Source organism: Carcharhinus amblyrhynchos, unplaced genomic scaffold (assembly GCF_965287045.1).
Source record: "Carcharhinus amblyrhynchos unplaced genomic scaffold, sCarAmb.v2.hapA scaffold_90, whole genome shotgun sequence".
NCBI classification, from domain to species: domain Eukaryota; kingdom Metazoa; phylum Chordata; class Chondrichthyes; order Carcharhiniformes; family Carcharhinidae; genus Carcharhinus; species Carcharhinus amblyrhynchos.
In genome coordinates this window covers 389,646-416,821 of record NW_027649830.1, presented here as the reverse complement: position 1 = coordinate 416,821, position 27,176 = coordinate 389,646, and the positions used below count along the sequence as shown (strand labels likewise).

Below are 27,176 nucleotides of genomic sequence, written 5' to 3'. Positions count from 1 at the left end.
GAGGGTGCGGGCTGGCTCCGGGGAGTGGGGGAGGAGGATGCGGAAGGAAAGGTTTACCTTTGCGAGGCGTAGTCCAGGCCCCCGACCTCCTTGCTGGCTTTCAGGAGATCCAGTATCCCGGCTGAGCTGCCCGCTCCAGCAGCATCGGCTGTACCCGCTCCATTGCCGATATCTACGTCAATCGCAGAATCTTCATCTGACGAATCATCCTCCTGTGAGAGGGAATGGGAGGCACGGGGGTTGGATGGCAGGGAGCAGACGAGGGAGGGGGAGGCACGGGGATGAGCAGGGAGCAGACGAGGGAGGGGGAGGCACGGGGATGAGCAGGGAGCAGACGAGGGAGGGCATGAAGCAGTGAGAAAATAGGAGACAAACAGGTGAGGTGAGAGGGAGAGGAAGGGGAATGGGATGAGGGAGGGAGGTGGTGGAGGTAGGGCGGAGGAGTTGAGGGAGGGCAGAGCAGGGGATGTGAGGGGAAGGAGGCGGAGGAGGGAAGATGGGGGAGGGAGGGTGGAGCAGGGAGAGGGAGGTAGAGGTGGGGGAGGAGGCAGCGGAGGGGGAGGGAGAGCGGAGAAGGGGAGGTAGGGGAAGGAGGGGTAGGTAGGGGAAGGAGGGGAGGGAGGGGAAGGAGGGGAAGGGAGGGGAAGGAGGGGGAGGGAGGGGAAGGAGGGGGAGGGAGGGGAAGGAGGGGGGAGGTGGGGCAAAGAGGGGAAAGCAATGCATGAGTGAAATTGAGTGCATTGGGAGGTGGAGAGTGACGTAGGAAGGAAGAAAGGAGGGTGACAAAGATGGAATGAATAGAGAGAGAGACGGGGGAAATGGGTAGATGGGAAAGATATTAGAGAAAACAGAGTGAGGCGGCCTAGCAACCTGCAGCAAGCACATCATCATACAACCAGACAGCTGCCTAACCCCACTGGGCACGTCCACCCTTCTGTGGTGACAGCAGGGGGACTGGAAGAACCTCGAGTGGAGCCAATCGAGGGAAAAATCATTGCTCCTGACATTGCCCCTTGGAGGTGGAGGGAGCTCCTCACTCTGTCAAGATGGAGGGGTGGGTGGGGCGGGATCAGGAAGGGCCACCCTGGCCCCTACGTATGGCCTTCCGGGTGACTAGGGCTCGAACTGACAATGTACCAAATTAATGGGAACAGCAACACCACGGGAGGGAGTCACCCATCACCGACAACTCTCTCCCCACCCCCATGTTCAAAGGCATTGCAGAGAGAGGGCGAGAGGGGGAGAGGGGGAGCGACAGAGGGCGAGAGGGGAGAGGGGGAGCGACAGAGGGCGAGAGAGGGAGAGGGGGAGCGACAGAGGGCGAGAGAGGGAGAGGGGGGAGCGACAGAGGGCGAGAGAGGGAGAGGGGGAGCGACAGAGGGCGAGAGAGGAGAGGGGGAGCGACAGAGGGCGAGAGAGGGAGAGGGGGAGTGACAGAGGGCGAGAGAGGGAGAGGGGGAGCGACAGAGGGCGAGAGAGGGAGAGGGGGAGCGACAGAGGGCGAGAGAGGGAGAGGGGGAGCGACAGAGGGCGAGAGAGGGAGAGGGGGAGCGACAGAGGACGAGAGAGGGAGAGGGGGAGCGACAGAGGGCGAGAGAGGGAGAGGGGGAGCGACAGACGGCGAGAGAGGGAGAGGGGGAGCGACAGAGGGCGAGAGAGGGAGAGGGGGAGCGACAGAGGGCGAGAGAGGGAGAGGGGGAGCGACAGAGGGCGAGAGAGGGAGAGGGGGAGCGACAGAGGGCGAGAGAGGGAGAGGGGGAGCGACAGAGGGCGAGAGAGGGAGAGGGGGAGCGACAGAGGGCGAGAGAGGGAGAGGGGAGCGACAGAGGGCGAGAGAGGGAGAGGGGGAGCGACAGAGGGCGAGAGAGGGAGAGGGGGAGCGACAGAGGGCGAGAGAGGGAGAGGGGGAGCGACAGAGGGTGACAGAGAGAGCGAGAGAGTGAGCGATAGAGGGCGAGAGAGGGAGAGGGGGAGCGACAGAGGGTGACAGAGAGAGCGAGAGAGTGAGCGATAGAGGGCGGGGAGGGAGACAGAGATGGAGAGGGAGTGGGCCTGACAGGGGGAGCCCAGCAGTAAAGAAACGAAACATCCTCACCACGATATCGAAGTCCACCTCGCCTGGCTCTCGCTTGCGGGTGGGATCCTTACAGGGCTTGGCTCGAGGCAGTCGGCGTGGCAACTCTGAGGGTAGAACAAGTGCATTGTTTATTGAAAGCAGCATCACAGGTCGACAGTGCGGTGAGGAAAGCATTTAGCACACTGGCCTTCCTCAGTCAGGGCACTGAGTATCGGAGTTGGGTCATTATTGTCCAAGTCCTTGGTGAGGCCAAGCTTGGGGTACTGTATACAGTTTTGGTCCCACTGTTATTGGAAAGACACTGATAAACTGGACAGAGTGCGGAGAAGATTTCCGAGGATGTGGCCAGGACCACTGGGGCCTGAGTTATAGCGAGAGGTTGGCCAGGCTGGGGCTTTATTCCTTGCAGTGTAGGAGAATGAGGGGTGACATTACTGAGGTGGATTAACTCACGAGGGACAGAGATAGGATGAACGCACAGAGTCTTTTTCCCAGGGAAGGGGAATGGAAAACTAGAGGGCAGTGGTTAAAGGTGAGAGGGGAAAGATTTCAAAGGGATACGAGGGGTGACCTCTTCACACAGAGGGTGGTGCGGATATGGAATGGGCTGCCAGAGAAAGTGGTTGAGGCAGGTTCAATAACAACATTTAAAAAGCATTTGGATAAGTACATGGATGGGAAAGGGTTAGAGGGGTACAGACCAAACACGGGGAATTGGGACTAGCTGGAGGGACAGCATGGATTGGAAGGGCCTGTTTCTGTGCAAATGCTGGGAACTGACTGCATTCAAACAAAAGCAAGTGATGTCTTGGCAACCACAAAACCATGTTGTAAAAACTCATCTGGTTCACTCAGGTCCCCTTCAGAGAGAAGGAAGTCTGCCATCCTTACCCGTCTGGCCTACGTGTGACTCTGAACCCCACATAGCAACGTGGCTGCCTCCTAACTGCCCCTTTTGAAATGGCCCGAGCCAGCCACTCAAGTTAGGGGGCAATCATGGAGGGACAACAAATGCAGGCCCAACCCTGTGACGGCTACATTCCTTGAAAGAATGAATGTTAGAAAACCTAGTGGTGAGAGCCGATAGCTGCAGTGTGACAGATAAATGTTTACATCCTGGATTGCCATTTACTTCTTTCCTGGGAGACAGTTTCAGCATTACTGGCGGTTATAGGAAGGCAGGAGCTCAGGCAGCAATGCTACTGTGTGTTGAAGATGTTAAAAAGGAGTTGAAGGAACAGCAACATATTATTATCAGTCACATTATTTCACCCATCCCGTGGCTATGGGCTCCTGTTCAGGCTGCTTACTCACACGGGACACGACAGGTCGAGTGGCCAAGATTACATATCATGCAAGATCAGTGTGAGCCGGTGTTGACCCCTCACCCACCCTCCTCCACCCAATTACCCCCTCAGCTTTTATCCACAGCACTCCCTCCCCTCCCAACACCCTAGGCCCAGGCAGACACTTCCCCACCCTAGGCCCAGGCAGACACTTCCCCACCCTAGGCCCAGGCAGACACTTCCCCACCCCAGGCCCAGGCAGACACTTCCCCACCCCAGGCCCAGGCTGACAGGGGAACGGCAAATTGTGCGGAGGGTGTGGAGAGTCTGCAGAAGGATCTAGATAGGCTGGGCGAATGGGCCAGGAAATGGCAAATGGAATTTAATGTTGGCAAGTGTGAGATGGTCCACTTTGGTAGGAATAATGGTAGGAAGGACTATTACTTACGTGGCAAAAAACTGCAGCAGGCGACGGTGCAGAGGGACCTCGGGGTCCTTGTGCATGAGTCGCAAAAACCCAGCCTGCAGGTGCAGCAGGTGGTCAGGAAGGCGAATGGGATGCTGGCTTTCATAGCGAGGGGGATTGAATATAAAAGTAGGGAGGTCTTTGCTGCAGCTGTATAGGGCATTGGTGAGGCCGCAGCTGGAGTACTGTGTGCAGTTTTGGGCACCGCACCTGCGCAAAGATATTTTGGCCTTGGAGGGAGTGCAGAGGAGGTTTACTAGGCTGATACCGGAGTTGAGGGGTTTGAGCTATGAGGAGAGGCTGAATAAACTAGGCTTGTACTCGTTAGAGTTTAGAAGAATGAGGGGAGATCTCATTGAGACGTATAAGATGATGAATGGGATGGATAGGATAGAGGTGGAGAGACTCTTCCCGCTCAGAAAGGACAGTAGGACTAGGGGGCACAGCCTCAAGATAAAGGGGGTGCGGTTTAGAACGGAGTTGAGGAGGAACTTCTTCACTCAAAGGGTGGTGAATCTCTGGAATTCTCTGCCCGTTGAAGTGGTGGAGGCTGCCTCGCTAAATATTTTTAAGACGCGGGTTGATGGGTTTTTGATAAGAGAGGGGATTAAGGGTTATGGGGAGAGGGCGGGAAAGTGGAACTGAGCCACGACAGATCAGCCATGATCTTATTGAATGGCGGGGCAGGATCGAAGGGCTAGATGGCCTCCTCCTGCTCCTATTTCTTATGATCTTATGACACTCGCACTGGCAAATTGGTCACACGTACCTGGACTTAGAACAATTACCATGATTGGGCTGGCTGTGTAAGGCTTTGGCATCTCCCAAGGTGGGGAAAGAAGCCTTGGAACTGCAGATTTTCCAGGTTTCCTGGTCTTGGGCACTCGGGGAGCTGCTGGCCATTCAGAAGGAGCACGAGTAGGCCATCGAACCTGCTCCGCCATTCAACACAATCACCTTACATTAAGCTGATCTTTCTCTGCACCCTAGCTATGAGGGTACCACTACAATCTGCACCCTCTCCTTTCCTTCTCCCCGTGTACTCAATAAACGGTATGCTTTGTCTGTATAGCGCGCAAGACACAATACTTTCCACTGTATCCCAATGTGACAATAATAAACAAAATTAAGTCAGTGGGGATCGAGCTATCCATACAGATTAGATAATCTTTCACGGTGGGAGCGCAGGGCTGGGGTTGACGTGAAGAGGTTTATAAAGAGCAGGATCTTACTCAGCAGCTTCTTTGTGGCGTTGATCGCCCTGCGTTCCTTGCGCGGCGTCTCATCGATCTGTAAATCGTCCTCAGAATCATAGTCATACTCATCTTTGATGCAGCGTTTGACCCCCTTCAGCATGCCAAACAGTGGCTCGAATGTCCCTGGGGCTGTCTGAAACCTCACCCCCTTGTTACTGGAGGAGAAAGAGGAGAGGAGGGTTAGAGCACATGCTTAGCTTTGGCCCCCTTATCCGTAGGAAGATGTATCATTGTCAGAGGAAACACAGAGCAGCTTTACATGGATGATCCCAGGTACGGACAGAGTGCCATATGAGGGAAGATACAACATTACAGCGCAGTACAGGCCCTTCGGCCCTCGATGTTGCGCCGACCAGTGGAACCAATCTAATGACCCTCTAACCTAAACTATTCCAATGTTATCCATTTGCCTATCCACTGACCATTTGAATGCCCTTAAAGTTGGCGAGTCCACAACTGCTGCAGGTGGGATATTCCATACCCTTACTACCCTCTGAATAAAGAACCTACCTCTGACACCCGTCCTATAATTACCACCCCTCAATTTAAAGTTATGTCCCCTCGTGTTAGCCATCACCATCCAAGGAAAAAGGCTCTCACTGTCCACCCTATCTAACTCTCTGATCATCCTGTATGCCTCTAAGATTGGACAGGTTTGGTGCAAACTCCTTTAGGAGTTCAGAAGGATGATATGATAGAAGCGACCCTCAGGGGGTTTAGACAAATGTTGGAAGGCGTTTCCATTGCATCGCCCCAGTGACGGGTTTGAGGAAGAATCCCTTCAGCGCGATTTTCCAGCCATTCTCGCCCCAAGGCCAGAATTTCCCACCCAGAGTCAATGGACCTTTGCATGACCCACCCCTGCCCCCTACGATTCCCGGGGCAGACGGGACAGAGAAATACCGTCCTGTCTCTCAAAAGAAGGTGAATCATAGGAATTCTTTCCTCAGGGAATCTGTGGGGGCTGGGTCTGTGAGCACTTTCAATGCTGGGATTGGGGAATTGAGGGCTGTGGAGAGAAGGGTTTCTGTAATGGTGTAAAACAAGGAGATTTCTCTCCCAGGCTGGCTCTCCCTATTGTTGTCTTAAAGGCTCCAACTCTCACTGGGGTCTCACGTACCCTAGTGTGTGCGCTCAGAAGTGCAAGTGTGTGCGCATGCAGAGCGGTTTGAGTACATGGGCGCGGTGGTGGGAGAGGAGATGTGTGCGGATGCATGTGGACACACAATGTTGTTTATTTATTAGTGTGACAAGTCGGCTTACATTAATACTGCAATTGAGTGACTATGAAAATTCCCTAATTGCCACATTCCAGCAGCTGTTCGGTACACTGAGGGAGAATTTAGCGCGGCCAACACACCCTAACCAGCACCTCTTTCAACCGCAGGAGGAAACCAGAGCACCCGGAGGAAATCCACGCAGACAAGGGGAGAACGTGACCCAAATCGAACCTGGGTCCCTGGTGCTGTGAGGCAACAATGCTGACCATTGTCTGAGCGCTGGTGGGCATCTGGCAGATTTCAGGTATGGTGGGGGGCTGGTTTTTGGAGGTTGGACGTGTGAATAAGGGTGTATGGGGGGGGGGGGGGGTGCGGTGGCACGAAGAGGGAGGGGGGGGAGAGAGAGAGAGAGAGAGAGAGAGGGTGGGGTGGGGGGCAGGTGGTGGTGGTGGGGTAGGGCAGCACAGTGACACAATGGCTAGCACTGCTGCCTCCCAAGGACGCGGCTTTGGGTGACTGTATGGAGTTTGCACATTCTCCCACGTCTACGTTGGTTTCCTCCGGGTGCTCTGGTTTTAGAACATAGAAAAACTACAGCACAAACAGGCCCTTCGGCCCACAAGTTGCGCTGATCATATCCCTACCTACTAGGCCTACCTATAACCCTCAATCCCACTAAATCCAATGTACTCATCCAGAAGTCTCTTAAAAGACCCCAGCGAGTTTGCCTCCACCACCACCAGCAGCAGCCGATTCCACTCACTCACCACCCTCTGAGTGAAAAACTTACCCCTAACATCTCCTATGTACTTGCTCCCCAGCACCTTAAACCTGTGTCCTCTCATTGCGACCATTTCAGCCCTGGGAAAAAGCCTCTGAGAATCCACCCTATCTATCCCTCTCATCATCTTATACACCTCTATCAGGTCACCTCTCAACCTTCGTCTCTCCAGGGAGAAGTGACCTAGCTCCCTCAACCTATCTTAAGCATGCCTCCCAATCCAGGCAACATCCTTGTAAATCTCCTCTGCACCCTCTCAATACCTTCCACATCTTTCTTGTAATGAGGTGACCAGAACTGCGCACAGTACTCCAAGTGGGGTCTGACAAGGGTCTTATAAATCTGCAGCATTATCTCCTGACTCCTGATCTCAATCCCTCAATTGATGAAGGCCAGTACACCATACACCTTCTTGACCACATCCTCCACCTGCGAGGCCAATTTAAGAATCCTATGGACCCAGACTCCAAGGTCCTTCTGCTCCTCAACACTGCTAAGAGTCTTACCTTTGATATTATACTCCTTCATCCCGTTTGACCTGCCAAAATGAACCACTACACATTTATCCGCGTTGAAGTCCATCTGCCACTTCTCCACCCAGTCTTGCATCCTATCTATGTCACGCTGCAACTTCTGACACCCCTCCAGACCATCCACAACACCACCAACCTTCGTGTCGTCGGCAAACTTACTAACCCATCCCTCCACTTCCTCATCCAGGTCATTTATGAAAATTACAAGCAGTAAGGGTCCTAGAACAGATCCCTGGGGCACTCCACTGGTGACCGACCTCCATGCAGAAAAAGACCCATCTACAACCACTCTCTGCCTTCTGCGGGCAAGCCACTTCTGGATCCACAAGGCCAAAGCCCCTTGAATCTCATGCCCTCTCGCTTTCTCAAGAAGTCTTGCATGGGGGACCTTATCGAACGCCTTGCTGAAGTTCATATAAACCACATCCACCGCTCTTCCTTCGTCAATGTGTTTAGTCACATTTTCAAAGAACTCAACCAGGCTCGTAAGGCACGACCTGCCCTTGACAAAGCCATGCTGACTATTTCTGATCATACTAAACTTCTCTAAATGCTCATAAATCCTGTCCTCAGGATCCTCTCCACCAACTTACCAACCACTGAGGTCAGACTCACCGGTCGGTAATTTCCTGGGCTATCCCTGTTCCCTTTCTTGAATATAGGAACAACATCCGCAATCCTCCAATCCTCCGGAGCCCTCTCCCGTCTCCATCAACGACGCAAAGATCATCACCAGGGGCTCTGCAATCACCTCCCTCACCTCCCACAGTAACCTGGGGTACATCCCATCCAGTCCCGGCGACTTGTCTATCTTGATGCTGTTCAAAATTTCCAACACATCCTCTTTCTTAATGTCCACAACACTCAATCTTTTCAGCCTGCCGCAAACCCTGTAGTACAACCTCCCAGATCACTTTCCACCGTGAATACCGAGGTAAAGTTCTCTGCCATTTCTTCCGGTTCCACACAGACTTTTCCCCCTTCACCTTTTATGGGTCCTATTCCTTCTCTTATCCTTTTACTCTTCACATATTTGTAGAACGCCTTGGGGTTCTCCTTAATCTTACCCGCCAAGGCCTTCTCATGTCCCCTTCTGGCTTTCCTAATTTCCTTTTTAAGCTCCTTCCTACAACCCATATACTCCTCTAGATCCTTAACATCTCCTCGCTCTCTGAACTTTCTGTATGCCTTTCTTTTCTTTTTGATTAGGCTCATTACAACCTTCGTGCACCACGGTTCCCGTAGCCTACCAAAACCTCCCTGTCTCATCGGAACGTTGTCGTGCAGAATTCCAGTCAAACATTCCTTGAAAATCCATCACCTTCCTTCAGTACTTTTCCCCAAGAACGCCTCCTTCCAGTTTACTCGTCCAATTATCTGCTTGATGTCTTCATATTTCCCCTTACTCCAGACAAACACCTTCCTAGCCTGCCTGATCCTATCTCTTTCAAATGCTATCGTGAAGGAGATAGAATTATGATCTCCATCCCCGAGATGCTCTCCAACCGAGAGATCCGACACCTGTCCTAGTTCATTAGCCAGCACCAGGTCAAGTACAGCCTCTCCTCTCGTAGGCTTATCCACGTACTGTGTCAGGAAACCCTCCTGAACACACCTAACAAACTCCTCCCCATCCAAACCCCTTACCCTAGGGATATTCCAATCGATGTTTGGGAAATTAAAGTCTCCCATCACAACAACTCTGTTATTACTACATCTCTCTAGGGTCCGTTTCCCTATTTGTACTTCAACATCCCTGTAACTATTGGGCGGCCTATAGAAAACACTCAGCAAAGGTTTCGACCCCTTCCTGTTCTGAATTTCCACCCACAGAGACTCTGTAGACAGTCCCTCCATGGCGTCCACCTTCTCTGCAGCCGTGACACCACCCCTGATCAACAGTGCCACTCCACCCCCTCTTGTGCCCCCTCCCCGTCCTTCCTGAAACATCTGAAACCCGGCACCTGAAGTACCCAGTCCTGTCCCTGAGACATCCAAGTCTCTGAAATAGCCACCACATCACACTCCCAAGCAGCAATCCACGCCCTAAGCTCATCCACTTTATTCACTACACTTCTGGCGTTAAAATAGACACATCTCAGACCTTCGGTCTGAGCGCTCCCCTTCTCCATCACCTGTCTATCCTCCCTCTTACACTGTCTACAATCCTTCTCTATTTGCAAGCTAACCTCCTCGCTCCCAGTCATCTCATCTCGATTCCCTCCCCGCAACCTTTCTAGTTTAAAGTCCCCCCCAGCAGCCCTAGCCAACCTTCACGCCAAGATATTGGTCCCCTTGGGATTCAAGTGCCACCCGTCTTTACTGAACAGGTCACACCTGCCCCTAAAGAGGTCCCAATATTCCAGGAACCGGAATCCCTGCCCCCTGCTCCAGTCCCTCAGCCATGCATTCACCCTCCACCTCATTCCATTCCTGCTCTCACTCTCCTGCAGCGCAGGCAGCAATCCCAAGATTACTACCTTTGCGTTCCTCCTTCTCAGCTGTCTACCTAACTCCCTATATTCTCTTTTCATGACCCCTTCCCTCTTCCTACCTACGTCAGCGGTACCAATGTGCACCACGACCTCTGGCTCCTCTACGTCCCTCTTCAGAATTTCTGGGACATGACCAGAGACATCTCCGATCCCAGCATGAGGGAGGCAAACCAACATCCGAGGCTCCTGTCTGCATCCGCAAAAATGCCTATCCGACCCCCTCACTGTAGAGCCCCTTATTAACACTGGCTTCGTCCTCCTTTCCTTACGTTTTTGAGCAACTGGGCCGGGTTCAGTTCCAGAGACATGGCCACCGCTGCTTCCCCCAGGTGCGCTGTCCCCCTCAGCAGTACTCAGACAGGAGTACTTATTATGAAGGGGCACATCCACCGGGGTGCTCTCCATCACCTGAACTTTCCCCTTCCTGACCGTTACCACTTGTCTTCCTCTCGTGGCAGGTGTGACCACCTGCTGGTAGCTCCTGTCAATCACCTCCTCACAGTCCAAAGGCATGCCTCTTACATAGATTGGCCATCTAAATTGTCCCTTAGATGTATAGGTTAGGGGAAGTAGCAGGGTAGACAAGTTACGGGGAAAGCGTCTGGGTAAGACACTTTGTCTGGGCAGACTGAATGAGCCAAATGACAGGGATTCTGATTCTAAGTAGAGAGGCACTGGGGAAAACTACAGCACTGCTCCAGCTGGTGGCCAGAGCATGCAACTACAATGTGACAGCTGACATTGGAAAAGGTTGTAGGAAGAAGTTGATGTGGAAAGCGTGACCAATATTTGTGGCAATGGGCTCCCCCCGGAGTGCAGCAGAGTGGACCCCCATGTAGGGAGATGAGGGTAGATTGTAAGATAATGACTGAAGCAGCCACTTGAACTTGCCTCATGATCTTGCCGTTGGAGAGCACGAAGCGTAGCTTGCTGTCGTCCAGGCCGACTGAGGCATCCATTGCTAGCTCGCCCTCAAATGTCTCCACCTGCAGCTGGGAGCTGGCCACGTCGCGCTGTGAATGGGACACAGGAGAGGCGTCAGAAAGATAAAGGGACACCGATGTCCGTTCATTTCTTTTCCAGGCAGTGCAGGGCTCGAGCCCGTGACCTCGCGTATATCCCTCCAAGGTTTCAGCAAATCCAGTCCAAATTTCACTAGTTGCCATGGTGGGATTCAAAGCCAGGGCCCTGGTGCATTACCCAGGGTCTCTAGATTACACCAGTGATAACACCGTGGCACCACTGCCTCCTCCTTGCACATTCCACTGCCTGAACTCATCTCCTGAGCTCAGAGGAGGCAAATCTCAGCAGAGTTACAATGCGAGCAGGGAGGGGAGAGGCAGGGAGGGGAGAGGCAGGGAGGGGAGAGGCAGGGAGGGGAGAGGCAGGGAGGGGAGAGGCAGGGAGGGGGATGGGGAATAGGGGGAGAGGGGTGGAGAGTGGGAGGAGAGGGGGAGGAGAAGGGGTGGAAGGAGGAGGGGGGGACACAGGGGTGAGGGGGGGGGACACAGGGGTGAGGGGGGGGGACACAGGGGTGAGGGGGGGGGACACAGGGGTGAGGGGGGGGGACACAGGGGTGAGGGGGGGGGACACAGGGGTGAGGGGGGGGACACAGGGGTGAGGGGGGGGGACACAGGGGTGAGGGGGGGGGACACAGGGGTGAGGGGGGGGGACACAGGGGTGAGGGGGGGGGACACAGGGGTGAGGGGGGGGACACAGGGGTGAGGGGGGGGACACAGGGGTGAGGGGGGGGGACACAGGGGTGAGGGGGGGGACACAGGGGTGAGGGGGGGGACACAGGGGTGAGGGGGGGGACACAGGGGTGAGGGGGGGGGACACAGGGGTGAGGGGGGGGACACAGGGGTGAGGGGGGCAGGTGGGGTGCTGGTGAGGGGCGGGCGGGAGAGGAGGGGGGAGGGGGAGTGGGAAAGGAGAGGAGGAGGGGGAGCGGGAAAGGAGAGGAGGGGGAGCGGGAAAGGAGAGGAGGGGGAGCGGGAAAGGACGAGGACGAGGACGAGGAGGACGAGGACGAGGACGAGGAGGACGAGGAGGAGGAGGGGGAGCGGGGATATCTGAGCAGGAGACACACTGACCACCGCAGGTTAACACCCTCACCTTTTCCTTTTTGGGAGACTCCAGTTTCTTCAGTGTCTGTTTGGTGTGCATCTCCAGGAGATCCAGGTCTGGTGTCAGCAATCCCACCGGCTCCTTCCCTCTCTTTCCCTTTCTCTTACCACTGTCCTTCGGCAGGCTTCCCCTCTTACGGCCGGGTTTCTCATTGTTGCCGGGAGCGGTGAGCGTCTGTGGACTGCGGTGTAGGCCGAACGGCCCGCCCGTCTTCCCTGCGGTCTGACAAAGTATAGCCAGCAAATAGTTTCAAATAGTCCCCGAGAGGCACTGAGGGAGCGCCGCACTGTGGGAGGGTCAGTGCTGAGGGAGCGCCGCACTGTGGGAGGGTCAGTGCTGAGGGAGCGCCGCACTGTGGGAGGGTCAGTGCCGAGGGAGCGCCGCACTGTGGGAGGGTCGGTGCCGAGGGAGCGCCGCACTGTGGGAGGGTCGGTGCCGAGGGAGCGCCGCACTGTGGGAGGGTCGGTGCCGAGGGAGCGCCGCACTGTGGGAGGGTCGGTGCCGAGGGAGCGCCGCACTGTGGGAGGGTCGGTGCTGAGGGAGCGCCGCACTGTGGGAGGGTCAGTGCCGAGGGAGCGCCGCACTGTGGGAGGGTCAGTGCCGAGGGAGCGCCGCACTGTGGGAGGGTCAGTGCCGAGGGAGCGCCGCACTGTGGGAGGGTCAGTGCCGAGGGAGCGCCGCACTGTGGGAGGGTCGGTGCCGAGGGAGCGCCGCACTGTGGGAGGGTCGGTGCTGAGGGAGCGCCGCACTGTGGGAGGGTCAGTGCCGAGGGAGCGCCGCACTGTGGGAGGGTCGGTGCCGAGGGAGCGCCGCACTGTGGGAGGGTCGGTGCTGAGGGAGTGCCGCACTGTGGGAGGGTCAGTGCCGAGGGAGCGCCGCACTGTGGGAGGGTCAGTGCCGAGGGAGCGCCGCACTGTGGGAGGGTCAGTGCCGAGGGAGCGCCGCACCGTGGGAGGGTCGGTGCCGAGGGAGCGCCGCACCGTGGGAGGGTCGGTGCCGAGGGAGCGCCGCACTATGGGAGGGTCAGTGCCGAGGGAGCGCCGCACTGTGGGAGGGTCAGTGCCGAGGGAGCGCCGCACCGTGGGAGGGTCGGTGCCGAGGGAGCGCCGCACTATGGGAGGGTCAGTGCCGAGGGAGCGCCGCACTGTGTGGGGAGGGGGTTCCGTGCTGAGGGAGCGCCGCACTGTGTGGGGGGGGGGGGGGGGGTTCCGTGCTGAGGGAGTGCCGCACTGTGGGTGGGGGTTCTGTGCTGAGGGAGTGCTGCACTGTGGGTGGGGGTTCTGTGCTGAGGGAGTGCTGCACTGTGCGGGGTGGAGCAGGAGGGGCAGTGAGGAGTGGGTGGAGCTAGTACAGGTGAAACATTTGCCCCAGGGAATGGGTCAGCATGTCTGGAAACAGTTGGAAGTACAGCAGACACACAGCGTGTAACACTCACATCCACCAGGCGAATCTCTTTGGCGAGATCTTTGATGAGTTGTGCAGTCCTAATGGTCTCTGGAATTTCATCCTCGTGCTCAGAGAGAGCCTAACATGCAGAAAATAAAGCAGCAGCAATTAAACCATTTTGTACAAAAACCTCCCAACTTCACTGACATTATGAGACTAGTGGAGGCCATTCAGCCCTGTTTCATGATCTCCAAGATAGCACTGGGACGTGGCGACTTCTTACAAGCTGTGCCCAGCATTCCCTCCAACTGTATATTTCATTCTCGTTCCATGTTTCTAAAACTCTATTCTCACTCTTTTGTGCACTACATTCTGTACCCTCTTCTTTCCTTCTCTATGTATGGTATGCTTTGTCTGCATCCCAATACACGTGACAATAATAAATCAAACCAAATATACAGCAACTGGAGGAGGCCATTCAGCCCCTATTGATCCTAATATACAGGAATTGTAGGAGACCATACAATCCCTGCTCTTGAACCGGTCACATAGGAACAGGAGCAGGCCATTCAGCCCCTCTCAAGCCTGTTACATAGGAACAGGAGGAGGCCACTCAGCCCCTCTCAAGCCTGTTACACAGGAACAGGAGGAGGCCTTTCTGCCCCTCTTGAACCCGTTCCACCATTCAATTCAATCCAGGCTGGTCTACATCTTCATTCCATTGTCCCAGCTCACTTCTGCACCCTGAATCTTGTTTTGAATTTCCTGATTGGACAAAGACTCAGTAGCCTGATAGAGGGTTCAGGTTCCTGGTGCCCTTTGTGTGAGTAAGTGCTTCCTGACATCGGCCCGAATGGCCTGAATCTCATTTTCAGGTTATCCCCCACCTTGTTCTTCCCACCCTTCGCCCCCTAGCCCCGTCCCGCCCTACCCTGCTCCGCTCGAGCCCCACGCACCCCTGTTGTAGCCCCGCTTCACCCTACCCCGACCTGCTCGAGCCCCACGCACCCCTGTTGTAGCCCCGCTTCACCCTACCCCGACCTGCTCGAGCCCCACGCACCCCTGTTGTAGCCCCGCTCCGCCCTACCCTGACCTGCTCGAGCCCCACGCACCCCTGTTGTAGCCCCGCTCCGCCCTACCCCGACCTGCTCGAGCCCCACGCACCCCTGTTGTAGCCCCGCTCCGCCCTACCCCGACCTGCTCGAGCCCCACGCACCCCTGTTGTAGCCCCGCTTCACCCTACCCCGACCTGCTCGAGCCCCACGCACCCCTGTTGTAGCCCCGCTCCGCCCTACCCCGACCTGCTCGAGCCCCACGCACCCCTGTTGTAGCCCCGCTTCACCCTACCCCGACCTGCTCGAGCCCCACGCACCCCTGTTGTAGCCCCGCTTCACCCTACCCCGACCTGCTCGAGCCCCACGCACCCCTGTTGTAGCCCCGCTCCGCCCTACCCCGACCTGCTCGAGCCCCACGCACCCCTGTTGTAGCCCCGCTTCACCCTACCCCGACCTGCTCGAGCCCCACGCACCCCTGTTGTAGCCCCGCTCCGCCCTACCCCGACCTGCTCGAGCCCCACGCACCCCTGTTGTAGCCCCGCTCCGCCCTACCCCGACCCGCTCGAGCCCCACGCACCCCTGTTGTAGCCCCGCTCCGCCCTACCCCGACCCGCTCGAGCCCCACGCACCCCTGTTGTAGCCCCGCTTCACCCTACCCCGACCCGCTCGAGCCCCACGCACCCCTGTTGTAGCCCCGCTTCACCCTACCCCGACCTGCTCGAGCCCCACGCACCCCTGTTGTAGCCCCGCTTCGCCCTACCCCGACCTGCTCGAGCCCCACGCACCCCTGTTGTAGCCCCGCTCCGCCCTACCCCGACCCGCTCGAGCCCCACGCACCCCTGTTGTAGCCCCGCTCCGCCCTACCCTGACCTGCTCGAGCCCCACGCACCCCTGTTGTAGCCCCGCTTCACCCTACCCCGACCTGCTCGAGCCCCACGCACCCCTGTTGTAGCCCCGCTTCACCCTACCCCGACCTGCTCGAGCCCCACGCACCCCTGTTGTAGTCCCGCTCCGCCCTACCCCGACCTGCTCGAGCCCCACGCACCCCTGTTCTAGCCCCGCTCCGCCCTACCCTGACCTGCTCGAGCCCCACGCACCCCTGTTCTAGCCCTGCCTCCGCTCTGCTGTCGTCCCGCCCCGCACTCCCCCACTCCAGCCCTGCCCTGCCCTGCCCCCGCCGCTCCCACTCCACCTCCCCACTATCAGAGGAAATAGATTGTCTTTCTTACAATCAGAGAAATCCCTCAATCATGTCATCCTCTTCAGCATCTAAACTTTCAGCCCACGATATTAGAGAAACGTAGAAAATAGGAACAGAAGTAGGCCATTCGGCCCATCGAGACTGCTCCACAATTCAATATGATCATGGCTGAATCGCAACCCCACGGCTGCACAGTGGTACAGTGGGTTAGCACTGCTGCCTCACAGCGCCAGGGACCCGGGTTCAATTCCCGGGTTGGGTCACTGCCTATGTGGAGTTTGCACATTCTCCCCATGCCTGCATGGGTTTCCTCCGGGTGTTCCGGTTTCCGCCCACAGTCTGAAAGACATGCTGTTTAGGTGCACTGGCCATGCTAAATTCTCCCTCAGTATACCCAAAGAGGTGCCAGAGTGTGGCGACGAGGGGATTTTCACAGTAACTTAATTGCAATGTTAATGTAAACCTACTTGTGAAACCAATAAATAAACTTTGAATTTCAACTTTATCCTTAGCACTTTCCCCATACGATTTGAGTGAACCTGGTAGTCCGTCGCTGCAACAATTTCAAAGATGGGAGGCTCGGTGCCGAGGGAGCGCCGCACTGCGGGAGGCTCGGTGCCGAGGGAGCGCCGCACTGCGGGAGGCTCGGTGCCGAGGGAGCGCCGCACTGCGGGAGGCTCGGTGCCGAGGGAGCGCCGCACTGCGGGAGGGTCAGTTTTTGAATAATTAACTCACACCCCATCAGCACTTTCACATCAGACAGTTGGTTACATGTCAGGAATTCACTGTGCACTGTTTAGCTGCTGCCTTCCCTCCATCACAGCAGTGTAGTGGAGGCTTCCTGCAGCAGGGGGGCGATGTTAGGAGGGAGGACTCTGTAGGGACCCTCGCTGTACGGAGAGTGTCTTTGACAAGCTGGAACCAGATGCAGTGAGGTGCGGGTGGTGGCAGCATGGACTAAACCCTGGGTTGCTGAATAGCAGCTCAGAGCTCTGGGTGGGAATTAGGAACATTATCAAACGAACTGGAAGCACCCTGGAGTCTAAGAAGCCTGATGTGAGAAAATGTGAGTGAGAGAAGAGGTGTGCAGCCAGGAGCTGGGCAGCAGGGCTAGCTGGGTGAGTGACTGTGTTGAGGAGCTGACTTCTGGATAAGAAAGCAATTAGCAGTGATTTCCACCGTAAATAGCTTTGTTTCTCAGAGTGAAGCTTTCCCATGTGGGTTAATGCAGCATTTTTAAAGTTAAAGTTTATTTATTACTCACGAGTAGGCTTACATTAACACTGCAATGAAGTTACTGTGAAAATCCCCTAATGGCCACACTCTGGCACCTGCTCGGGTACACCGAAGGAGAATTTAGCACGGCCAATCCACCCTAATCAGCACGTCTTTCAGACTGTGGGAGGAAACCGGTGCACCCAGAGGAAATCCACAGTCGTGGGGAGAATGTGTAGCCTCGACAAACTGACCCAAGCCGGGAATCGAACCCAGGTCCCTGATGCCGTGAGGCAGCTGTGCTAACCACCGTGCCAGCACAGTACCAGGGGAATAAAAAAAACCTCATTTTCTTGCAGTCCATCTGGTTAAAGTGCACAGTACTCCAGGAGCCAAACTTCAATGGCCGTGAGTTGTGTGTTTGAGTTCTCACCTACCCAACATACCCTTCAGCTACACTGTCTGTTTCACTCACCCACCATTGTGCTGCTTGTTTTCCTCATCCTGTGGTCCTGGAAATTCAATCCTCACTCTCAGCTTCCACATACCTCATGATTTTTTAAAAATTCATCCATGGGACACAAGTGTCACTGGCTGGCCAGCATTTATTGTCCATCCCTAGCTGCCCTTGAAGGGCAGTCAACCACACTGCTGTGGCTCTGGAGTCACATGTAAGCCAGAACGGCTAAGGACAGCAGATTTCCTTCCCTAAGGAAACTCGATGGCTTTTTCTGACAATTGACAATGGTTTCACGGTCACCAGTAGATTCTTAATTCCAGATCCCACGGTGGGATTTGAACCCGGGTCCCCAGGACATTAGCTGAGTTTCTGGATTAATAGTCAAGGGATAATACCACTGGGCCACTGCCTTCCCATAACTCCAGAATTATAGGGAGGGGATAGCTTGACCTTAGGATTGGACATAGCTCGGCACAACATTAAGGGTCTGTTCTGTGCTATAATGTTCTATATTCTAACCGTGTTACTGGTTGGTTTTTGTTGGAGGAGTGGGGATGGTGATTTTGGGAAAGATTTTAGACCATAAGATATGGGAGCAGAATTAGGCCATTTGGCCCATCGTGTCTGCTCCACCATTTGATCATGGCTGATAAGTTTTTCAACCCCATTCTCCTGCCTTTTCCCTGTAACTTTCTATCCCCTTACCAATCAAGAACCTCTCTATCTCTCTCTTAAAGACACTCAATGACCTGACCTCCACAGCCTTCTGTGGCAATGAATTCCATGGATTCACCATCCTTTGGCTGAAAAAAATTCCTCCTCATCTCAGTTCTAAAGGGTTGTCCCTTCATTCTGAGTCTGTGTCCTTGGGTCCCAGTCTCCTACTAATGGTGACATCTTCCCCATATCCACTCTATATAGGCCTTTCAGTATTCTGTAAGTTTCAGTGAAATCCCTCCTCATCCCTCTAAATTCCATTGAGTACAGACCCAGAATCTTCAAACATAGAAACTAGAAACAGGAGGAGGCCATTCAGCCCTTCGAGCTGCTCCCCCATTCATTTTGATCATGGCTGATCATCAAATTCAATATCCTGATTCCCCCCCCCCCCCATATCCCTCGATCCCTTTAGCCCCAAGAGCGATATCTAATTTCTTCCTGAAATCACACAACATTTTGGCCTCAACTACTTTCTGTGGGAGTGAATTCCACACATTCCCCACCCTCTGGGTGAAGAAATTTCTCCTCACCTCAGTTCTAAAAGGTTTCCCCCTTATCCTCAAACTCTGACCCCTAGTTCTGGACTCCCCCCACCATCGGGAACATTCTTTCTGAATCTACCCTGTCTAACCCTGTTAGAATTTTATAAGTTTCTATGTGATACCCTCTCAATCTTCTAAACTCCAGTGAATATAATCCTAACTGACTTAATCTCTTAAACTCTCCTCACACATCAAGCCTTTCGTTCCTGGGATCATTCTTGTGAACCACTTCTGGATGCTCTCCAGGGCCCAGCACACCCTACCTTCAGTACAGGACCCAACATTGCTCACGATATTAGGGGGTGTTGTGGTGGACGTTACCTCCTTCTTGATCCACGACCGGAAGGCCACATTCAGCGATTTGGCGCCGTGCACGAGGTAATTGGCTGGATGTCGCTGGTTCTCTCGCAGACCTGTAGGGAAGAGTTAGAGGCTGCAACACGTCTTCCCATTAATAACGCACAGGATTGAGTGAGCCTCACATGAAAAATTGCTCCCACCCCAAGCTGCCTTGCCCACTTACCTCTGAACGTGTCCAACAAGTGCTTCCCAACATACCAGCAGATAGTCTCAAAGTTGGGGAACTTGAAGAGATCGGCCGTGTTCAATCTCTTTTCAATCTCATAGGCTCTGAGAAAAAGGAGGGAAATGCTGTCACACAGGGAATGTACACAGGCGCAGTGTAGGTGTCTTTCTCCCTGAACGGTATTCTACCAGCTGTCACATGTATGCGCACACGTCAGGGTGAGGGGCTCACAGCACCCTTATCGACTGGGTGGCCCAGCTTCTGCTCGGCTCACAAAGTCAAGTTCCTCCCCCAGCCGGCCTGACTGATGCAGTGAAGCTCAAACCATGGCCACTCAACATACCAGGACAGCTACAGCACTGGAAGTGGCCATTCGGCCCATTGTCTCTGCACAAGCAGTTCACCATTGTACCACTCTTGTCATCTCCCCATGGCCAGCACCACCTTCCTTTTCAGGTAACAGTCTAACTCCTGGCTAAAAGCCTCAATTGATCCTGCCTCTGTCCCTCTATCCAACAGTGCCTTTCCTATCCTAACTACTCACTGTGTGAGAAAGTTTCTCTTCATGCTTCCCTTGATTCTTTCACCAACTGTCTTCAACGTGTCACAGAATCCCTACAGTGCAGAAAGAGGCCATTCAGCCCATCAGACCTTTATCGTCAACAATCCCATCCAGGCCCTATCCCCGTAGCCCCACGTATTTACCCTAGCTAGTCCTCTTGAAACGAAGGGACAATTTAGCAAGGTTAATCCACCTCACCCGCACATCTTTCGGACTGTGGGAGGAAACTGGAGCACCCGGAAGAAACCCATGCCAATTCCCTTTTGGTTCCCGAGTCTCCTGGCAATGCAAACAGTTTCTCCCTCCTGATTCTGTCCCATAGTCCCAACAATATCCTAGTGATTTTGAACCCCTCAATCAAATTGCCTCTCAATCTTCCCTTCTCTTAGGAGTCCCAACTTCTTCAACCCCTCCATGGAACTGAGGTTGAACATGCAAATCGAGGCAGATGGAGATGGCTCAATGGGTCAAGCAGCGAGGGCAGCAAAGTCAGTAGAGAGGGATGGTTGATTATGTTTCATTATTCAGGCCTCGCTGGCTGGGCTAGTGTTTATTGCCCATCCCTAGTTACCTTTGGAGGGCTGTTGAGAGTCACCCACATTGCTGTGGCTCTGAAGTCATATGTAGGCCAGACCAGTAAGAATTGCAGATTTCCTTCCCTAAAGGACATTAGTGAACCAGATGGGTTTTTCCCGACAATCGACAATGGGCATCAGCAGATTCTTAATTCCAGATTTTTTTTATTGAATTCAAATTCCACCAGCTGCCGTGGTGGGATTCAAACCCGGGTCCCCAGAACATCAGCTGAGCTTCTGGATTAATAGTCTCGTGATAATACCACTGGGCTATCACCTCCCCTGTAAGTTGTGTTCCGTTATTTTGCAATGAAATGCTGAAACTCTGCCCCGTAAAGGCAGTGCCAATATCAGAGACCAAATCGTCCTGCAGGACGTGCGTAGCAAAGGCTTGTCCATCGTCACAGCGGACATTCTTGTTTTCATTTCTGGAATATCAAGCTGCTTGGAATGGGCATCAACAATAATTAGGAGCATGGTGCCCACAGAGGGAGCAGCGGAATCCATATGTAACCAGGCCCAAGGTCAGCCAGGCCACTCTCAAGGGTGCAAGTGAGCCAAAGGAGGCAGTGTTTGTTTCAACTGGCATCAATCACAAACGTCTGACCAGATTCTCAATATTCTTGTCAATGCCTGGACACCAAGTATAACTTGTGGCAAGCATCTGCATTTTGCTCTGACTAGGGTAAGCATTGCATAATTCCTGACTAACATTCCTCTTAGGAGAATTTGATTTGGTTTATTATTGTCACGTGTATTTGTATACAAAGAAAAGTATTGTTTCTCGCGTGCTATACAGACAAAACATAGCGCACAGAGAAAGACAGGGGAGAGTGCAGAGTATAGTGTTATAGTCCTAGCTAGGGTGTAGAGAAAGATCAATTTAATAGAAGGTAAATCCATTCAAAAGTCTGACAGCAGCAGGGAAGAAGCCGTTCTTGAGTCAGTCGGTACGTGACTTCAGACTTTTGTATCTTTTTCCCGATGGAAGAAGGTGGAAGAGAGAATGTCCGGGGTGCGTGGGGGTCTTTAATCATACTGGCTGCTTTTCCAAGGTAGCGGGAACATAGAACACTACAGCACAAACAGGCCCTTCGGCCCACGAGTTGCGCCGATCACATCAACACCTACCAATCCATAGACCCATCTATAACCCCCAATCCCATTAAACCCCATATACTCATCCAGAAGTCTTTTAAAAGACCCCAGCGAGTTCGCCTCCACCACCACTGACGGCAGCCAATTCCATTCACTCACCACCCTCTGAGTGAAAAACTTACCCCTAACATCACTTCTGTACTTGCCTCCCCGCACCTTAAATCTGTGTCCTCTCGTAGTGACCATTTCAACCCGGGGAAATAGCCTCTGAGAATCCACCCTATCTATTCCTCTCAACATTTTATAAACTTCTATCAGGTCGCTTCTCAACCTTCGTCTCTCCAGGGAGAAGAGTCCCAGCTCCCTCAACCTAACTTCACAAGGCATGCCTCCCAGTCCAGGCAACATCCTTGTAAATCTCCTCTGTACCCTTTCAATAGCTTCTACGTCCTCCTTATAGTGAGGCGACCAGAACTGCGCACAGTACTCCAAGTGAGGCCTGACAAGTGTAGACACTTGTAGAAGTGTAGACAGAGTTAATGGATGGGAGGCTGGTTTGAGTGATGGACTAGGCTTTGTTCATAACCCTTTGTAGTTTCTTGTGGTCTTGGATAGAGTAGGAACCATACCAAGCTGTGATACAACCAGAAAGGATGTTTTCTTCTCTGGTGCATCTGTAAAAGATGGTGAGTTATAGCTGACACGCCAAATCTCCTATTCTGAGAAAGTAAAGGCGTTGGTGGGGCTTCCTTAACTATACTTTTGACATAGAGGGACCAGGACAGGTTATTGGTGATTTGGGCACCGAAGAACTTGAAGCTCTCGATGATTTCTACTTCATCCCCGTTGACGTAGACAGGGGCATGTTCTCCTTTACACTTCCTGAAGTCGATAACAATTTCCTTTGTTTTGTTGACATTGAGGGAGAGATTATTGTTGCTGCACCAGTTCACCAGATTCTCTATCTCATTCCTGTACTCTGTCTCGTCATTGTTTGAGATCTGACCTACTGCGGTGCTGTCATCAGCAAACTTGAAAATTGAATTTTAGAGGAATTTGACTGCAGTCATAGGTGAATAAGTAGTAGGGGGCTGAGGACACAGCCTTGTGGGGCACAGGTGTTGAGGAGGAATTGTGTCTATCCTGACTGACTGTGGTCTGTGGGTTAGGAAGTTCCAGTTGCAGAGGAGGGGCTGAGGCCCAGGCCACGAAACTTGAGATGAGTTTCGTGAGAATAATGGTGTTGAAGGCTGAGCTTCAGTCAACAAATAGGAGTTTGACATAAGTGGCTTTGTTATCTAGGTATTCCAGTTTGAATGCAGTGCCAGGAAGATGGCGTCTGCTGTGGTAGGCAAACTGTAGTGGATCCAGGCAGTCTGGGAGGCTGGAATTGATTCGTGCCATGACTAATATTTCATAGAATCACAGAAACCCTACAGTACAGAAAGAGGCCATTTGGCCCATCGAGTCTGCACGGACCACAATCCCACCCAGGCCCTACCCCCATGTCCCTACATATTTACCTGCTAATCCCTCTAACCTAGGCATCTCAGGACTCCAAGGGGCAATTTTAGCATGGCCAATCAACCTAACCTGCACATCTTTGGACTGTGGGAGGAAAACGGAGCACCCAGAGGAAACCCACGCAGACACGAGCAGAATGTGCAAACTCCACACAGATAGTGACCCGAGCCGGGAATCGAAGTCAAGTCCCTGGAGCTGTGAAGCAGCAGTGCTAACCACTGTGCTACCGTGCTGCCCACAAAGTCAGAGCCACCTAACGATAGTCATTAAAGCATGCTGCTTGGCTTTTCTTAGTATAGAACGTAGAACATTACAGCGCAGTACAGTCCCTTCGGCCCTCAATGGTTTCACAGGTTGACGCAACAATCTAACGCCCATCTAACCTACACTATTCCAATATCATCCCAATGTTTATCCAATGACCATTTAAATGCTCTTAATGTTGGTGAATTCATTACTGTTGCAGGCAGGGCATTCCACACCCTTACTACTCTGAGTAAAGAACCTACCTCTGACATCTGTCCTATATCTATCACCCCTCAATTTAAAGCTATGTCCCCTCATGCTGGCCATCTCCATCTGAGGAAAAAGGCTCTCACTGTCCACCCCATCTAATCCTCTGATCATCTTGCATGCCTCTTATCCTTCTCTCTAACAAAAACAGCCTCAAGTCCCTCAACCTTTCCTCGTAAGACCTTCCCACCATCCCAGGCAACATTCTGGTAAACCTCCTCTGCACCCTTTCTAATGCTTCCACATCCTTCCTCTAATGCTGCGACCAGAACTGTACGCAATACTCCAAGTGCGGCCGCACCAGAGTTTTGTACAGCTGTAACATGACCTCACGGCTCCGAAACTCTATCCTTCTAACAATAAAAGCTAACACGCTGTACGCCTTCAACCCTATCAACCTGGGTGCCAACTTTCAGGGATCTATGCACATGGACACCGAGATCTCTCTGCTCATCCACACGACCAAGTATCTTACAATTAGCCCAGTACTCTGTATTCCTGTTATTCCTTCCAAAGTGAATCACTTCACACTTTTCCACATTAAACTCCATTTGCCACCTCTCAGCCCAGCTCTGCAGCTTATCCACGTCCCTCTGTAACCTGCAACATCCTTCTGCACTGTCCACAACTCCACTGACTTCAGTGTCATAGGAAGGACGGTCATCATCTTGAAGTAGGCAGGAACCTCAGATTGTTGTAAAGAGAGGTTAAAGATGTCTGCGAATACCCCCGCCAGCTGATCCACCTAAGATCTGAGTGCTCATCCAGGTACCCCATCTGGGCCAGTTGCTTTCTGTGGGTTGACCTTTGAGAAGACTGCTCTGATGTCTGCGATGGTGACCCCAAATATAGGCTCGTCCAAGGCGTGCAGGGCATGCTTTTGCTGACCTCTTACTCAAAACAGGTGTAAAATGCATTGAGCTCATCAGGGAGGGGTGTATTGATGCTGATGATTTTACATGCCTTCATCTTACATAGAACACTACAGCACAAGCAGGCCCTTCGGCCCACAAATTGCACCGATCATATCCCTACATACCAGGCCTATCTATAACACTCAATCCCACTAAATCCCATGTACTCATCCAGAAGTCTTTTAAAAGACCCCAGCGAGTTCACCTCTACCACCACCGACGGCAGCCAATTCCACTCACTCACCACCCTCTGAGAGAAAAACTTACCCCTAACATCTCCTCTGTACTTGCTCCCCAGCACCTTAAACCTATGTCCTCTCGGAGCGACCATTTCAGCCTGGGGAAAAGCCTCCAAGAATCCACCCTATCTATTCCTCTCAACATTTTATAAACCTCTATCAGGTCGCCTCTCAATTTTCATCTCTCCAGGGAGAAGAGACCTAGCTACCTCAACCTATCTTCATAAGACATGCCTCCCAATCCAGGCAACATCCTTGTAATTCTCCTCTGCACCCTCTCAATAGCTTCCACATCCTTCCTGTAGTGAGGCGACCAGAACTGTGCACAGTACTCCAAGTGGGGTCTGACAAGGGTCTTATAAAGTTGCAGCATTACCTCCCGACTCCTAAATCCCTCGATTAATGAAGGCTAGCACACCATACGCCTTCTTGACCACATCCTCCACCTGCGAGGCCAATTTAAGAGTCCTATGGACCCGGACCCCAATGTCCTTCTGCTCCTCAACACTGCTAGAAGTCCTATCCTTGATATTGTACTCCTTCATCCCATTGGACCTGCCAAAATGGACCACTACACATTTATCCGCGTTGAAGTTCCTCTGCCACTTCTCTACCCAGTCTTGTATCCTATCTATGTCTCGCTGCAACTTCTGACATCCCTCCAGACTATCCACAACACCACCAACCTTCGTGTTGTCGGCAAACTTACTAACCCATCCCTCCACTTCCTCATCCAGGTCATTTATGAAAATGACAAACAGTAAGGGTCCTAGAACAGATCCCTGGGGCACTCCACTGGTGACCGACCTCCATGCAGAAAAAGACCCATCCACAACCACTCTCTGCCTTCTGCAGGCAAGCCAGTTCTGGATCCACAAGGCCAAAGCCCCTTGGATACCATGCCCTCTCACCTTCTCAAGTCTTGCAAGGGGGACCTTCTCAAGAAGTCTTGCATGGGGGACCTTATCAAACGCCTTGCTGAAGTCCATGTAAACCACATCCACCGCTCTTCCTTTGTCAGTGTGTTCAGTCACATTTTCAAAGAACTCAACCAGGCTCGTAAGGCACGACCTGCCCTTGACAAAGCCATGCTGACTATTTCTGATCATACTAAACTTCTCTAAATGCTCATAAATCCTGTCCCTCAGAATCCTCTCCATCAACTTACCAACCACTGAGGTCAGACTCACCAGTCGGTAATTTCCCAGGCTATCCCCGTTCCCTTTCTTGAAAATAGGAATCACATCCGCAATCCTCCGGAACCTCTCCCGTCTCCATCAACGACACAAAGATCATCGCCAGGGGCTCTGCAATCACTTCCCTCGCCTCCCACAGTAACCTGGGGTACATCCCAGCCGGTCCCAGCGACTTGTCTATCTTGACAGAATTTACAAGTTCCAACACATCCTCTTCCTTAACATCCACATACTCAATCTTTTCAGTCCGCCGCAAACCTGTAGTACAACTTCCCAGATCATTTTCCACCGTGAATACCGAGGCAAAGTATTCATTAAGCACCTCTGCCATTTCTTCCGGTCCCACACAGACTTTTCCCCCTTCACCTTTTATAGGTCCTATCCCTTCTCTTCTCATCCTTTTACTCTTCACATATTTGTAGAACACCTTGGGGTTCTCCTTAATCTTATCCGCCAAGGCCTTCTCATGTCCCATTCTGGCTCTCCTAATTTCCTTTTTAAAGTTCCTTCCTACAACCCGTATACTCCTCTAGATCCTTAACATCTCCTAGCTCTCAAAGATGTCAAGATGTCGTAGAAGCTATGACATCTTCTCCGGAGCCTTCAAGATGTCATTGATGAAGACAAACGTCTCGCCACGGCCATCCCCACAACCACACTTCTTGCCTTCAAGCAAACGCACAACCTCAAAAAGGACCAATGTCTGCAGCAAACTTGGCTATCATGACACCACACAACCCCGCCACTACAACCTCTGCAAGGTGTGCCAGATCATTGACATGGATGCCATCATTTCACGTGAGAACACCATCCACCAGGAATATGGTACATACTCTTGCAACTCAGCCAACGTTGTCTACCTGCAGGAAAGGATGTCCTGAGGCATGGTACGTTGGGGAGACCATGCAGACACTGCGACAACAGATGAATGAACATCGCTCGACAATCACCAGGCAAGACTGTTCTCTTGTTGGGGAACGTTTCAGTGGTCACAGGCATTCAGCCTCTGATCTTCAGGTAAGCGTCCTCCAAGGCGACCTTCACGACACACGACAGTGCTGAGCAGAGACTGATAGCCAAGTTCCGCACACACGAGGATGGCCTCAACCGGGATCTTGGGTTCATGTCACACTGTAACCCCCACGACTTTCCTGGACTTGCAAAATCTCTGTAACTGTCCTGTCTGGGGACAATACACATCTCTTTAAC

The 27,176-nt window shown here is 53.1% G+C and overlaps 1 protein-coding gene across 1 annotated transcript in view; it reads right to left on the bottom strand.

The window, feature by feature from the left end:
• phf8 (PHD finger protein 8) overlaps nt 1-27,176 on the bottom strand; it is a 60,147-nt gene that overhangs the window by 5,167 nt on the left and 27,804 nt on the right. The window contains exons 9-16 of the mRNA XM_080182814.1: nt 19,344-19,450; nt 19,142-19,233; nt 13,677-13,766; nt 12,230-12,463; nt 11,006-11,127; nt 5,062-5,240; nt 2,096-2,181; nt 58-212 (exon numbers count right to left, since the gene is read on the bottom strand). Coding sequence (XP_080038940.1) covers nt 58-212; nt 2,096-2,181; nt 5,062-5,240; nt 11,006-11,127; nt 12,230-12,463; nt 13,677-13,766; nt 19,142-19,233; nt 19,344-19,450 — 1,065 coding nt within the window. The remainder of the gene's footprint in view (nt 1-57; nt 213-2,095; nt 2,182-5,061; nt 5,241-11,005; nt 11,128-12,229; nt 12,464-13,676; nt 13,767-19,141; nt 19,234-19,343; nt 19,451-27,176) is intronic.